At 39.3% G+C, this 16,556-nt stretch overlaps 1 protein-coding gene and 1 long non-coding RNA gene across 2 annotated transcripts; both read left to right on the forward strand.

Annotated features, from left to right (window-relative positions):
- Window positions 1–1,099: 1,099 nt before the first annotated feature.
- LOC136432530 (uncharacterized) lies at window positions 1,100–5,973 on the forward strand. The gene is made up of 3 exons (XR_010755538.1): window positions 1,100–1,253; window positions 2,603–2,690; window positions 5,355–5,973. It is a non-coding gene; the product is annotated as an uncharacterized lncRNA (long non-coding RNA).
- Window positions 5,974–5,989: 16 nt separating this feature from the next.
- LOC136434166 (uncharacterized) lies at window positions 5,990–15,516 on the forward strand. The gene is made up of 10 exons (XM_066426933.1): window positions 5,990–7,845; window positions 8,286–8,357; window positions 8,770–8,851; window positions 9,313–9,372; window positions 10,509–10,612; window positions 11,292–11,465; window positions 11,825–11,872; window positions 12,243–12,390; window positions 12,864–12,973; window positions 13,601–15,516. Exons 1-10 carry the CDS (start codon window positions 6,202–6,204, stop codon window positions 13,652–13,654), a joined length of 2,496 nt encoding a protein of 831 aa, XP_066283030.1. The 5' UTR covers window positions 5,990–6,201; the 3' UTR covers window positions 13,655–15,516.
- Window positions 15,517–16,556: the final 1,040 nt, after the last annotated feature.

Consider the following 16,556-nt stretch of genomic DNA (forward strand, 5'->3'; position numbering starts at 1 on the left):
TCAACGTTTAACTGCCAATGGAGACCGCCTTGTTTTCTTACTCGGTATTGCGCCTTTACACCGGCAGGTATCGGCTCATTTGTACTACGTTTGCCGATTTTAGCGCACCCTTTCAGTTAACAGTCGAAGATTTTTGAAAAAGATTGGTGCAGTTATCCGGCATTGGTGACCATGCGCGGTGCAGATATGCGGAGTCACTAACAATGCAGTGAATGGGAACCGTTTTGGATATTGGGATTCGGTGCAATTAAATGGAAGGTGCGTTTATCCGAGGTGCAATTAAGTGGCTTCGTCTGTACATGAATCCAACGTGCTGAGAGAGCCCCAAGGTTTCAGCTAGTCCTTGCTTTTAGTTTTATTCTCCAAATAGAAGTTGGTGGGAAAGATGGTGGCCTTCCAACATACGAAGAACTTTATTGCACGACAATTGTACATGGTATAAAGTATGGCAAGAATTCGTAAACATAATACAAAGAAGAAGTATAGAATAAAACTTAACATCCTAATTGATAAAACAATACAATAAGGGCTAGCATACATTTTGATATAGCATCCTAATAACTAATACAATACGATAAGGGCAAGAATACATTTTGATATAGCGTAACAGTACTAGTTATGATCGAGTTGGTTTAATCATTAGTTTCGGTATTTTTCCTATGTTCATATTGTGGGGATTGTTGCATTTCGGTAGTATCGATACTCTTAAAATGTGTAATTGTTCAGAGAAATGCGAATAACTTATTACATATGATAAGAAGAAGATTACAATGTCCCTCCCCCATCCTCTGTCGAGATGCGCTATCTTCAGACTACAACAGCGTCATCTAGCGGATTCTGAATAAATCACAGTTTTCAATAGCCTCCTTCCCGGCCTTCTGACATCAGCAGCGTTTTGTTATTAAAGCGAGCACTAATTCACGAATTTCAACATATGGGCCATGTTCTTGTACCAGAAAGAAGGCTTCTAGAGGGTATACAAACGATATGTTGAAAATACCACCAAAATAAACGCCAGTGCAAGGTCCTTTAGTCAGAGCAACCTCCTTGGTTAGAACTCCTAGAAGGCTGTGGTGGAGGCTAATTCTAACGGGACGTTCTCGGCGCTGATTGGTCAATCAACAGCCTCTCCTGGGGTGAGGGAAGCCATTTGCAATCTCCCCGCGAAAGTGAAAGTCGTACTGCCGGGGTCTTTGCGAGAAAAAGCAACATAAACAGCGAAATATCAGCCCAGGCAGGTGCACTCTTGGCCGGTAAGACATTCTGAACTATTTTTCTATCGTCAGTCCATGTGTAGATGTTTCTGTGAGAGTATGAAATGATTTTAAAGACTAAAATCTGAGTTGGACGATTTCGTGACAGTCCGCCATCTTGTCCCGTTTGAGAATGTGGTGAAATCAGATAAAGTTTAATGTTTTCTTGGACTTGAAGACGAAGAACTTTAAGTGTCAGTTCTTCCGATAGAACGAGGATGTTGCTTTTAATTGTTAACACGAGTTGAGTTAACTTTATAATGTTTTGAACTTTCGTGTTGATAAATAAAATTAAATCTTTTGCAAGCCAAAGAAAGTATGTCAACATAAGAATCTAAACATGATTTGTAACAGAGTGTATCAGTGATCTGTGATTCTTAAATTATGGCCCCTTGAGTTCACTAGAATTCCTCCAATTTTTCATCAGGGGTTATCAACTCTGTAGCAATACTCTTATGCAGCATGGCATACAAAAGAGTTTAACTACTAAAGTGACTGAGTGAGTTACTAAGTCACTCGAGATTTCTTTGGATAGAAATATTACATTAACAAGCATTTATAAGAGATTTTTAAAGCCTTGTTATTAGCTTGCAGTATTAAATATGATTGATACTGAACACAAGACGATTAAATCCACCATTATATAGATTCTGCAAGCTTTTCTGTACGGGGGGGAGGGGGGATATTTCTCTCAGCTGTGATTTAAACAGTTTCCTGATAGGTACCAGTAGTTACTACCACTACCGGTAGTACCAGGTTGTGACTGGTTGCAGAGTTGTAATATTATCGCAGCTCTGGAAAGCAATGAAAACTGTACATAGTTGAGAAAAAAATCAAAGCTTGGTCTTTAACTGAGGCTACTAGTACGACAATATGTTCTTAACCATTTAAACTTAAATGTAGTTTTTTTTGACATTTCCAGTGTACAAATTTTACCAGTATTTGTTGTCCCGCTGTAGCACTACAATTATGTAGAACCTTGTGAGCTGTGACCCTAGTTGACTCAAAGTTCAAAAAGTTAGTTTTGTTTGTTTACTCAATGGACACTATATAACAAGACCCGAAGGCCACTTATTCCAACCATCTTGGGGCAGTTATCTTATATTTATACACATTTTGGTCACATTTTCAGACATAAATCACAAGCAGAGTGCTACATGTAGTAGCTAAATGTTCTCAAATGACACAGCCTCAGCTATATGAGTAGTTGTAACAAGCAACAAAGTATAGTGTCCATTGGCAAGTTATTTTACTTTTTAGTTATTTTATATCAAAAAAGTGTTGCTATTGTATAACTGCTAGCTAACATACGTTATAGCATAGTAATTGTCTTATCACCACAATCTCAGGATTCTGACCGGAACAGGATCTGACGTACTGCTGACATTTGACCTTTTGGCTGTTCGACACCGGAGAAAGGCTGCTGAGGGTCCCAAGGTTGGCACGTGTTTTGTCGCTTTTGTTTCTTTGTGTTTTGGGAATGTACGCCATTTACCTGTAGTCAAGCTCAGAAGGTGTTTAGTCAACCCAGGATAGCTTGTACTATTCCCTGGTTTGCCTTTGTTTACACCATAACGTTGCTGATACGTAGGACGTCACAGCAAAGCGTACACATTGGGTTCAAAATGGCGGCAGTAGTGACATGTTTGTTTGTTTTGTACTTCTACTAGTTCTAGTCAGGTTTTGAGGGAGCCCGTGTCACAACAACATTTTTGTAAGATAAAAAACTGATGTGTCAGGCCCTTCTGTGAACCTTTTTGTTGCCACACTGGAGCCTAGCTTATGGATGAGACAAAGGGAGAAGAAGGGGGGAGGGGTAAAATTAAAAACAAATGAACTTTCATTTTTAATCTCCTAGCTAGCACACATGAAGTTGGTTACTCACTACACAGAGAAATCAGTCTTGAGGATGACCTACTCTAACCTCTCAAATAGAAGTACCCCCTGGAATAGAAGTACCCCCCGGACAAATCTTCAAAATGTAATATAAGTACCCCCTGGAATAAAAGTACCCCCCGGAAAATTTCAAAAATCGACAGTCGAGGCTAGGTAAACTGTGTCCATACATGTACAACTGTCACTGTCAGAGGGAAATAAGATAATAAGCAGGTAGGTAACTTATATTTAGTCAATTATGCCATACCTATTAAGTATATAGATATTGAACAGAATAACTGTCCATAGCTTGTTCAAATCATGATGATCTTCCTCGCCTCTTCGTAAAATATAATACAATGTAGTAATATTGAAAAATTGGGCATAGGTTCCCCGCTATGACCCCTAACCGGGGGCCACGGTGCTTTCAAATTCAACATGTGAAAATGTGCATGATACCTGCTTTTTCTACTTGGAACTTGAAGCAAGTGATCAAAGAAAATTGTTATATCATTTTATTATGACTGACAATCAGTGACATATAACAAAAATCACCAGAGTACTTAAGTTAAATGTACCTGATCATATTTTCTAAGGACATCAACCACAAAAAAAACACAAATATGAACACTGTCCTTCCACAAAAGAAATATGTCTATAAACTTTTGCTCCATAGCGTCGAAAACAAAGTGAGACGCTCGGATTTCGAGTTCCCGCGGTAAATCCCACAATATTGAACAGAGATCGACTGTAAAAGTATCTCAACGTCACAGACCGCACATACTAAGAAGTTACCCATTACGTGTTGACACTAGAAACCCGCGATGAACCGCCTAAATTGGGAAAATCTTACGATTATTTAGAAAAATGAACCCTCTGAAAATAAATATGGCCTTGTGTGTCTATCGTTGCCCAAAAAATATAATATTTCCATGCGTTTGCGGTATCATTTTAAAGATCGGTATCCGCACTACGCAATATGCTGCTAGTTTTACTGTCGCCATGCCTGAGAGTGGCGGCCATGTTTCGCGATTTCGCGCTGTTGTTTACCGAATCATTTCGGACATATTTCTGCCGTTTTACAGATTTTGTGGCCTCAAAACACATATGACAAGGGAAGTTACGTTATGATTGTTGTTTTAACGTGTTACATGTCTTCTGCGAACAAATAATTCTTCCGCCGCGCTGCCGATACTACGGATATAGTGGTCAGGAAATTATTATTCCCCGTGCAGGCGTGCACCCTACTCCACACGTTTTTGATCAGCGTGCTTTGGTTTACGATATAAACAGAGACTATCAAAGTTATTTGTATGAAAATTGTATTTTAAAATGTCAATGTCGCGTCTTTTTTTCCGGTTTACTTTGTAGCGTCATAGCGATTTTTTGGGCATGTCTGTGTACATGTGTGTTTCAGTTTGCAGAGCGATAACTTCAGAATCTCTGGATGGATTGTGATAATATATTTGGTATACATGCATGTTTGTGGGTAGATCACAGTACATAAAATGCATGTTGGGAAGAAGAAGGTCAAGCTCTATTTTCATTATTGTAAGGAATCACTTGCTGTGGCTTGGAGATTGCCTTCTTGTTTGGTTCTGTGCATAGAAGTTCACTGTCAGAGTCGCTCTTGTACATTCCCTAGCTAATTGCTGGCGCCCAGAACATATTAAACATGTCTGTAGTCAATGTGTCATCCTGTATTGATGTCCATCAATCAAGTGGGGGAATTTAGGCACTCAAGTCATTTGTTACATGCTAAAATGTGAAAGTGATCTCGAACAAGTTTATCTCAAATAAACTCAGGGACCAGTTGAACTAATCTTCCTGGTCATTACAGATCGAAAAGACAGACGCTATATACAGAATATGGATTAATGTGTACAGGCGCATTGTATAAAGGAAATTCTCATAGCTCTTTTCTACAACTACAAGTACAATGAATGTTCCATCCAAGCAAAGTACAGTTGTAGCATGCATGTTGGTTGACCGACAACAACCGGGATTCAAACTCGAACCTCTTGGTCCAGATAGACTGAGGGCCACTAACCACTGAACTACACAGTCACGCTACTGTAAGACTGATACTTGAGCATGATACTGTCACAGGGATAATGTACAGACTTTAAAGCCGTGAGTTTGAATTTGTATATTCATGGCGGTATAGAAATGCATGACTTTTGTATTTAACTGACAACATACATGTTTCATCTTTACTTCTTGCAGATCACAGCATAGTCAGACACAGTGGCAACCCCAACAGGATAAATCTATTCCATCTATCAAAAATTCTGATCACAAGGTCAGATAGGAACATTCAATCGAGAGTCGGTGACTGTTGGAATTATTTACAAACCGCAATAATCCCTCGCACATTTGACCAATTGCTGACATCCTGTATCCAAGAGGTCACGTGACCTCAGTGATTAAAGTCACTTGAATCCTGCAGAGGACTGCACCTCAGAAAGTTTTATCGCTGTACTGTGTTAGCTGCCAGTCACCCCTAGGGTAGCCAAACACCAGGTGAACATTTTAGGACACATCCCTTGAGCTGTACATGCAGTACCTACCCAAGAAGTGATAAAACTTGTCACCTCTGAAACAGACCTGACCTGGAAGTGCGCTAGAAGACATCATATAACATAAGAAGGTTGGAGGACCAAAAAGACAGTAGAGATTTAGGGGTCACCACATATCTACAGTCTAGCCCGAGCTAATTGTATCATAATCATCCAACCTCTTTTTTTTTCCGTAGATCTGAGATGTACTCTGGTTAAATAAATAAAATTGAAAATTGAAGCTCATTAAAACCATCACTTTCCACAAGAACTGTTAGTATTACAGATACTCCAGACTTTCCATAACAGTCTAATTACTTCTCTACCACTCAAATATCAGATCCAAAGTTCCTCCAATACCTAAACAATAGCTGCGCTGTGCAGTATCACTCCAAAACAGTTCCCTCTAGATCTGTAACAGAGGCCTGCCCAAGCCAGTTTGGGGTATACAGCATCCAAGAAGAAACTTTCATAATTAGACTCCTACCTTGAAACAAAGCAAAACATTAATTGAAATGGCAGACACAAAAGAAGGGTCAAGCAAGCCTGCAACTGTGGCATTTGAAGGCTGCCGGCACCTGGAACAAACAACAATGCAGCTTTCTTCCAACAATGAAACCGAAATTGAAGTGACCCTTCCGAGTCAGTCAGAGAATCAGGAAGTAGCAGACACTAGTGATGATCAGAGGGTAGATGAAGAAGATAGTCCCCAAATTGGTACTGGAAATGAAGAAGATGGTGCTGTCGGGGGAAATGAAGAACAGAGCAAGGCAGTGCAGCCTAGCAAAGGATCGTCTCCTGACCTCTTGCAGTTGACTGAGCAAGCACTCAGTGACCCCCAGGAAATTGGACCAACCTTACACAAGTTACAGAATCTCCGACAGCATGCCCAACTTCCCCCAGAATCATGGCGCATGATTCAGTTTGCCTTAGATCAGCGCAACCAAGGACCATCAGGAAACAGTGCTGCAACAGTGGCTGCTTCTGCACCAACCAACAACAGTCATGTTGATAACATCATAGCACAAGCAGTACAGACAATGGACTGTGTGGCTTCTTTGGAAAGCGACTTGAAAAGACAGCTGAATGATGATCAATTAAGAAAGAAGATCTCCATTGCACAGGACCGAAAGAAGAAAATGTATTTACGAGAGGTTTCAGATCTCCATAGGTGTTGGATGGACCTAGTCTCAAGATCCAGAACAGTGTTAGCCAGTATTGATGACTCTGAGTCAGTTAAGGATGAGGATCAAGTTGCATCGTCTGAATCTGTCTCAGCTGATACTGAAGAAAGCCCACTTACGGATTCCAACAAGGAAAAGGCCAGTGATAACAATGACAGAAGTAGTGCCACACTTGCTATGCAGCTCCATGAAGATAAAGTGTTGTCAGCTGTACATGTAAATGACAAGGAAAAGTTGACAAGGGGAACATCATTGACAGGGAGATTATTCCCCTTGTCAGCGGTCAGCCGTTCGCCTGCAACAGTTGGTTGCAGTGTAACGACCATGACCCCGATAACAGATAAGCCAAACCTAGATCTCAACTCTGACCATGCAGAGCTAGAAGAGGAAAGCAACAGAAATATTAAAGAGTCTACATCAGCACTGGAAATGACCAATCCCTGTCAGGAAGAGATACCTGAATTAGACCGGAAAAAGGAAGATGAAGATTTTGACGAGGACTTTCAAAACACATTTGATGGACACTTCCCAGGTTCTTCCTCACGGCAAGGTCAAAGTCTTCCCTCCCGTGTATTTTGTCATGGCGATAGTTACAGACATGAAACCCCAGCAACAAATCTTTCTTTGCAAGTTGGCCCACACAAGAGTTATGAAGAGTTGCACTTTGGGCGACCACCAGAAGAGGAAAGTGACGATGGGGTGGCTCGAGAAGGAAACAACGCAGAGGCAGCAACACAAACTGATGAACCAGACCTCTTGGGACGGTGTAGTAGCCATGGGCCAGTCCAAACACCACGAGTAGCAGTTACTGATGATGCAGAGCAGCCTTCAGAGGAAGGTGCTGTAGGAGGTGAAGTATGTCCATCTGGAAATGTGAAGGGCCCAACTGATGACTACGCCAGTATTCCAGACCCAACCAGCAGCCACAGTGTGCAAGGTGAACAGAGAGATTCAGTCGGTGAGCTGATAGTAGAGGTGAGCTGAATAAATATCTTCATATCGATGTAAACCCATATAGCAATGCTATAACGTCACTGTAAAATTAAACCACACAAAATACTGTCAAAACTGCTCAAAATGACCACACACTTGACAGAAAAAATCAGGTCTATGTGGACAGGTGGTCACTATTATACCATTTCACAGACAAGATGCTGATTTGATACTAATGTGCCCACAAAAAAGTGGCCACATCGGCCAGATGGTCCTTTTGTAGAGGGGGTACAGGTTTGACTGTATTGTACTAAATGTGCTTTGAGATTTAGTAGTGAGGGTTGCTAATTTAAAGTTTAAGTCATTTTAAATCTTTGAATATTTTGCTCCCTCTGTCTGGTTTGGGCATGTCAAGATTGTGCATAACATTGCACGTTGGCTGTGCATAATACTAATAACATTTCTTTCCATCTTAATTTCAGCTACAAGATGAGGAGTTGACAGTTCCCTCACATTTTCCTCCCTATGGACCACCTGCCTTTATGCATCTGGAGGTATGTTAATGTGAAATATTGAAATGGAAATACGCTATACCAATATTACTCAGTGACTGACAAAAGATAGTTAAGATGCGGTCTGAAATGTTTGACCATTAAATAAATCTATCCAGTTGCTTCATGACAATGAGTAATTGACTTTTGTATGGTGTATCTTATTACCTTAATTGATGTCTAGCCTTCATCAATGGAAAGGAGATGTTTTATTATAGCATACACATCCAGCATCAGTGATCATGACCAATTAGGGCCAGGTTGCCATAATATTTGTGGTGCTTAAATAATAAATGGTTGAAATACGATATCGTTCTTGAACTTTTAATTAGACGATCTCAAACTTATTTCAAAACCAATACTGTGCATTTTATTTAACATTTCTGAACTACAATGTTTTTCCCATGTTTTTTAGGATGAAAGTTATCCGAGGCGCAACCTACACGTATTTGACTTTCAAGAACCTGATCATGAGGAGTTGTATGACGAGTTGTCTGGTACAGATTTGTCTCTTTTCCTCATTGCACTGATTGAGGTTAATTCTGTAGTCAAGATCAAACATTTTTCAAGTTCTAGTCATTAAACTGGAAAAGGGGAAACAAATGTTTGTGTTTGTTGGTCAGTCGGTTGGTTGGTTGGTTGGTTGGTTGGTTGGTTGGTTGGTTGGTTGGTTGGTTGGTTGTTCAGCTTTGATAACCCCATGGATAACTTTTATCATGGAAGAAAAATGGAGATAAAAATTGTAATCCCACAAAAATGTTATCCAGTTTTAAAATCTGTTGATTATGAATAATATAATGCTGTCATAGATAATGGTTAAACTTTAAGTTTTCACAGAGTATTGCATTAAAAAATTCTGGTAAACGCAGTATAGGATGACTCTTAGAGGAAAGATGCACAGTTTTTTAATATTATTCATTTCAAGAATGTACATTTATGTAACTTGATATTTTCTTAGATCCATCACCCCCACCATCTCTTGACTTGGAGGTACAGTTGACACAGTTTCATGCTCAAGGTTAGGAACATCTTTTTTCACAAGAATCGTTCAGGTGTATTTTAAAATGTGAAATAATCAGAATTAAGAACTCATGCTTAGTATAAAGTCGGTTACTAACTTGTATATGTACTTCTAGATAGATTGATTACTGCGTATTGACAGTGTTACTGATACCAACCTTAGTTAGTCATTGTTACCTTAATACATTGTAGCTATAGCGTAACATGACCAATTATCGTCCAATTTATTCAAAATGTATTTATCTTAAAACCACGCGGACAGAGCCAAATGTTAAACCCATGGGCAGAAATATCAGCTCTTCTAAAAAGAAAATGCATGGTCTGTAAGTTTTTCTCCGCCTGTTTAACGCTGTGCAAGCATGTACTATATATACTGATGTATATGATGTAGAATTGTGCTAAGCTTACCTATTATCATCCACTTCAGTCTTTTCCCTTCTAGTGCTATGTTTGAAGAACATAGACCAGAAAAAGTACTAGTAGTCTACAGACAAATGATAGACGTGATGGAAGAAAACAATGTTGGGCAGTGAATTCACCGACATGCACGGCACGTGGTGTGTACGTGATAAAGGAATGGCCAAGATGTTATGCCGTGCAAAAATGTACCACTGGGGCGGGGACGCTAGGTTGTATCAAACCTTCCTAAAACTGGTAAGAGTTTCAAACCTTGAATTACCAGGATGGATAGTCTGAAAATCAAAGAAAGGTTTAACGTCAGCTACTTTTAAAAGATTCTAACTATCGTGTAAGTTAGAAAAACATGATGAAGTACGCGGTGTCGAATTACATATGAAATACGTCAAGGGTGACACTTCCGTGCAACTTGTTGTTACTGGTTCAGGAGTTTGTTCTGTTATGTCGCTGGACGTAAACCTTTTTCCTTGTTTTGTACAAAAGAGAGAGATGGCTAAAGATCATACTTATGACGTTCTTTATTGCTCATGAGAACAAGCTTTGGCATAATACACCGCGACATGTGGACATGACCCAAACTGGACGTAAACTGGTCCTGCACATTAATTGGTCATGTTACGTTAGTATAAAATATGTTTTTCCTGCTTTATGAAAGTTGCCATTCGTTTTGACATACATGATGTGTAACCATAACTCTTACTATTTTTATCAACATAGGACACAGGGTGGTAATAGAGGACAACAATGGACACACGATCCTGAGCACACTGTTAGCAGGACCCAGACTAGTCCAGAATCAGGCTCTGGGGATTGCAACCAGAGTAAGCTTTTACATGTAATTGAGAAAACTCACATTGATGTATATAATTGTGGGACACTGTAGGATGGAATGTGCCAGAAGGAAGCAATTAATTGTATAGCAAGTTTTTGCTGTAACATCACAGACCTGTTCTGCATTCATTTGATCAACTGTGATTGTTCTGAATTGAAAAATGAACAGAGTTTGTCGCTGTTTAGAATGGATTTAGTATAGCGGAAGTGAATGAAATCCCTTTCATTTTCATTGGCCATTCCATGTGAACCTCCAAACTGTTTAGAATGACGTGAACCTAACTGCATGTTACATTCAGATTGAGACCTTTGTGATCGATGCCTGCAAAAATCTGTCCTTGATCTTTTTTTATGCCTTTTTCAATGCATGAATTTTAACAGACTCAATCTCTATTATTCTCAATCTGTCTGTTCCCCTTTCTTTGAAGCATCTGGGACATTTCTGATATAAAGGTTGAAAGGTACATATAATGTAGACTACATTTGATATTATTCATTTTAAACTTTGACGTAGACTTTCACAACATTGTGAAAACAATGAAAAGTGTGTTCATAGCCAAAATAGCAATGACGAGTCAAAAAGTCATTAAATAAGACAAAAGACAACTTAAAATTCCATTCCTACATGTATATGACACAACCCTAAAGATGGAAATTTTTCCCAAGCAGGTTCGGGAGTGGACAGACTTGAGAGATTTCACTCTAAGGTGGCCAGGAGGAGCACTTATTCCCTGGGACTCCTTCTTGGGGTTGCCTCACGACCAGGGTTCAAGTTCATCAGGACCAACCACTGTACAGGTTCAACCAGCACGAGATGGGGATGGAGAATGGAGAGTCCATTGGGTGAGTTTTTGTTTCGTATCATAATACTCTGGCTTTGCATACGGAACTACATTACCTCAGCTCTAATCCAGTTATCACCTTATTTACCATCCCTCCATAAATTGTATCAAATATGGAGTCAAGTATATCTAAGTGAGTTTGGCCACATGTCAATATGTTGAACTTCTATTATTATAGACATATTGAGCTGCCAAGTTGAATGTGTCAATTTTAACTTTAAGGTGCCTGAAAAAGACAAAAAATACATTTTGAAAAAAAAAATGACAATGACAAATCTCATTGGATATCATTCAATTCATCATAGATTTTTTAATGGTTTCAAGCAAGCTTTACATTAATGTCTGATATTTTTCCCCTAGACTGATGGTCAAGACCCCATCTTGCAACCACCAGACGATCAAGAAGAGGTACTAATACTTTGCCAACTACTATATATATTACTATCAATAGGCACTAACATAGTACAGAAGTAAAGCAATCAATATTATGTAGTTAACTTATAATCAATACCTGATCTCTTGCTAAATTTTTACTAGACTTTATTTTTGATGAAATGGCAGAATTTAAAAAAAAAAACAATGTTTTGGAGCATTCTGTTGTAACCAATGTTAAACACTAAATTTGCTTAGAGACTGTTGCTCTCAGATGTCACCATCAGGAATTATAGTCAGGCTTTGTAAACTGACTGAAAAGATTAAAACTGATAGAAAGATGTATCATTAGTTTGAAAGACTGTACTTTTGAAGTCTTCATGGACTGAATGTGGATTTCTACTAGAACGCTGGTGACAGCAGTATACAGACATGTGTGTTGGAAGGATCCCATGGTCCTCAGCAGCAGCATGAGGCTTCATCTCCAGCACAGGGCAGCCACGCTGGTCCAGCCCAACCACCAACCGGCCACCCAGCTACTGCAGAAGAGCAGGGTACTACATGTAGTATGCTACAGTATCAGGCTGTCCTGTATATTACAAGTGTGCGCTGTTTAAGCTTCTCCTTAATACCAAATAGAGAATTGATAGCCAAATGTTTGGTTCAACTGTACTAAAGGTTACAAAGATATTGAAATGGTATTGAAGTGACAAGCTTGTCCTATGTTTCTAAACCTCTGTTCTAATTAGAATTGTAGCTACTATGTCGATCTAATGCTTTGCTTTGTTAAAGTTGATACATGTATTACTAATTTCTTACTTACTTGCACTTCGAAAGGTGCAAGACGGACTCCCTCTTAAGATCTCCTTTTTTCACTCTTCTTATTTTGTTTCATGCTGTTTCCAGAGGGTCTTGATATTTACATGCTGTTATCTTTACGGATGAATTTTAGAACAACAGGGAACATCTGAAGACCAAATGACCAGCATGATCCTCTGATGGCTTAGCTTTATTATTATTTTTACAGAGTATGGAGACTCCAGGTGTACCATCTGTAAAGAGGAAAGAGGTCAGCTCGTTATAACACCCTGCCATCATCTGTTCCACCCAGTCTGTCTGTATCGTTGGATAGCTGAAGTGAGTTTTAATTGTGTTTATTGAGATGTTGCAGAATGAACCAGGCCCTAAAGGTGTGACCTCATGTTTTGGCGTAACAGTTAGATGTTTGGTCCAGAACCCAGTGGTCCTGGGTTCGAATATGCCACAAATGTTCGAACATGCCACAAATGTTATGCCCTTGGGAAAAGCGATTTATACGACTTTCCTGACTCCACTCAGGCGTAAATGGGTTTCTGACTTTGGTTGGGAGGTAAAAGGGGGTGAAAGGAGATGGTTGGGCTCCGCCTTTCAATACCATACCCTAGACACTGCCCTTATAATTACAGCTTCAAGAGGGCTATTGGACTACCTTTACCTACTTTTACCTATAAATGTCTCCTTTGCAGTTAAAGCTAGCTGTTAAACTACAGTAGCTGCTGTATTGCAGTCGTCGGATTTCTATTTCTTTTTAGAGGTATAGTTCAAGGTTTTCTTTTGAATATTTACTTGAGAGTTACAGAAACACTTTAGAGAACTATACTAATAGCAAGCCTTAGGGTTTTATTATCTTTTTGGAGGGAGTTTTGTTGGTCAATATTGAAGCTTATTGGGTGTTTGAGAATTTCCATGATATTTAAGATTAACTAAATGCTTTACCATTTTCAGACCGACAGCTGCCCTAACTGCAGAAAGTCAGTTAAAGAGTGCAGTGAGGACTGAGACTTCTTGAAACACAGAAGTAACAGGCAATTATCAAATGCAGGCTTTTGTGTGCTAGAGTCTTAGCATTGTCATACATATTTAAATTTGCCTAACATTTGACTTATAAAATGCTTGAAAGACTAGAATACAACATTAACTGCCCTATATTCTGGAAGTTACTATTATAGGAAATTAGTATTTAGATATTAACTAGTGCATATTTTTAAAAAACTCATTCCGTGTTACTTTCGTCACTAAGAGTTCCAGAGTTGACAGTGGTACAAAATATGCCATTGTGACAGTATTCACAGTAACTATATTAGTTACTGGCACAATGTTGAATGCCCTGACCATCTTTATAAGAATTGCAGATTGAAGTACTTGAATATGCATTATACCAGTGACCCAGGTGACTTGAAATGTTGGCCACATTGGCCCAATGTGTTTTATACCAGCAGAAAAAACTTGTTTTTAACTTTCCCTCACAGTATCCTATAAGATATCCGCAGGATAGAAGTAGTTGCAAAGTAACTGGGACCAAGTAGGTAGCCCTGTATGAAAACTCGACCCATCAAATATTTTGAGTTCCACTATTGTATATTCTGCAAATTAGGCCATGAGATTTGATTATATCAAGGAGGTATTATATCAAGGAGGTTATACTCCTTGATTATATGGTTGACATGCTCTAGGGACCCCAAAACTGATGCAAGTGTGCAAATAAAAATTATAGTTTGGCCAAAAAAAAAGTTGCCTTCATTATGAAGTATACGTGGTCAGGAAGGATGAACAACACACCTAGTACATGGTGTATGGTGTACAGAAATATAGGTTCTTTATTTTTGGTCTTTCAAAACTTCCTCTTTGACTTTGGAATTGACTTTGGCATTCTAGGAAATTATGATCTGTTTTCCAAAAATTGATGTATGCGCGGATGTCATCCATATAATCAAACCAACATGGCCTTATTGGACAAAACATGAAACTACGCTTGTCGGGTAAAGTCAAGTGATGAATGATGAATCACCTAATGCGAGGATGATGTTATTGCCATTTTCATTTTGATTAGTCAATACTGCTGAATTCGTTAAGTAGTTTTCTCATTCAGTTATTGTTGATATGCAGGGAAGTATAATTGAGAGGCTTGGAGCTGTGACTTTTGCCAGTTTTGTGCCACAATAGAGAAACATTGTTAAAGACTTGCATGTATCAAACTACATCTGATTAACTTTTGTTGCAAATCGTACACTTTTATTAAAATGTCGAAACTTTTTGATTATACTCCAACACTAAGATAATGGCTGTATGATTGTTATGTACTAGCATTTATGTCATGCCTGGGCCTGATACAGGTGTTCCGGACCGTGTGATAACTATCCGGACCACATAGGGTTCGAGAGTGTTATCACACAGGCTTCCATAGAATATTTCAAACGCATTTCGAGCGCGCCGGTTGCACGGCCGTCGGAAATTCGAATACCGGATTCGGAGATTGGAATCAATGTTGCTACAGTTTCTTGTTCGAGGACACAAAACTCCCTCAACTTCTGGCGCATTCCGCATTGAAATGTGTGTTTTCTCGGGTGGGTATGACCAAGGTATGACATAAATAAAATACAACACGTGTACGGCCGTCGGGCGATCCGACCCGCGGTCGGGCTGGTACCTCGGGTGATACGGAATACCCAGTGTTGTATTCTTGATAACTGCAGAAGTCATGTTAAAGGTATTGAATGACATGTATAGTTATGTGTCCAAATGTGTACATTCATTCAGATAAGGATGTTGTGCTTATTATATAATCATTACCATGATGGGAGACTTCTCACACACAGTTGTTGTCAAGAAGATTAATAAAAGAATTTATTTTGCAGAATGAATTTCATTTGATGAACACTATGTTTCAATTGTGCAAATATGTTTGTGCATCCTTTCACCTATCTCATAATTATATAAAGATAATTTAAGGTACACACATACGCAAATTCATGTAGAAGCCTAGATAAGTGCAAGGGTGGACATATCTTTTAGATATCTGCCACCAAAACATCAAAACCATACCATGTCCAAGACAAAAGATACAAAACCTGAAGGTACTACTGCAGTACCAAGTTCACTCTTTAGAGGGCCTAAAATCAAAACAGCTTCACTAATTTAACTTGTCCCGAGTATTCCTACCACATACCTGCATACCAGATATCATCATAATCCGTATAGAAGTTCTCAAGTTATATATGTATCTTGACAGATATGAAAGCTATTCTTCCTGTGATCCTATAGATACATGTAGTGCAATGTGTACATCAGTACAATATCACATAATAGACAGGGTATTATAAACCACAGAACTGGTAGAAGAAGCGAAATATGAATTTAAGTTCAGACTGTCCGTTAGGCCGAAAGATCAGCAACTGACGGGTAAGTACTAACGACACCAAGCGTCCGGATTCGGTACTGCACGCGCTGGTCCTCTCCATGGTGCTGGCATGTGTTCACCTGGATCTTTCTGCCCGGAAATGCGTTTCATCGTACGTAGAATCTAGCCTCCATATCAGACTCTATGGGCCTTTTTGGGGCTTATATGTAATAACCACTAGGTCTAATGGTTACGGGCTGGCTGCACAAACGACCCAGCGGCCCAGCCTAAAAGAAGTCACCAGCAAAAGGCCTGGAGAGCCTGCTATGGAGGCTAACGTTACGTAGAATCAACGTTGATACTCATTAGATCATTTTTTGTTTAACCTGCCGGAACTATATGTTAATATACGTTAATTTCCGTTGATAATGATGCGGCTTGGGAAACTACTGAAATTCACCAAGGAGCTAAGATTGGTAGATGTAGTTGAATGATATCATAATTTCTTCGGACGGGCCCGTTAAACATCTGTTTTGAATGACCTATTTTACCAACTGCCATCAA

Source organism: Branchiostoma lanceolatum, chromosome 4 (genome assembly GCF_035083965.1).
Source record: "Branchiostoma lanceolatum isolate klBraLanc5 chromosome 4, klBraLanc5.hap2, whole genome shotgun sequence".
In the NCBI taxonomy this organism is placed as follows: domain Eukaryota; kingdom Metazoa; phylum Chordata; class Leptocardii; order Amphioxiformes; family Branchiostomatidae; genus Branchiostoma; species Branchiostoma lanceolatum.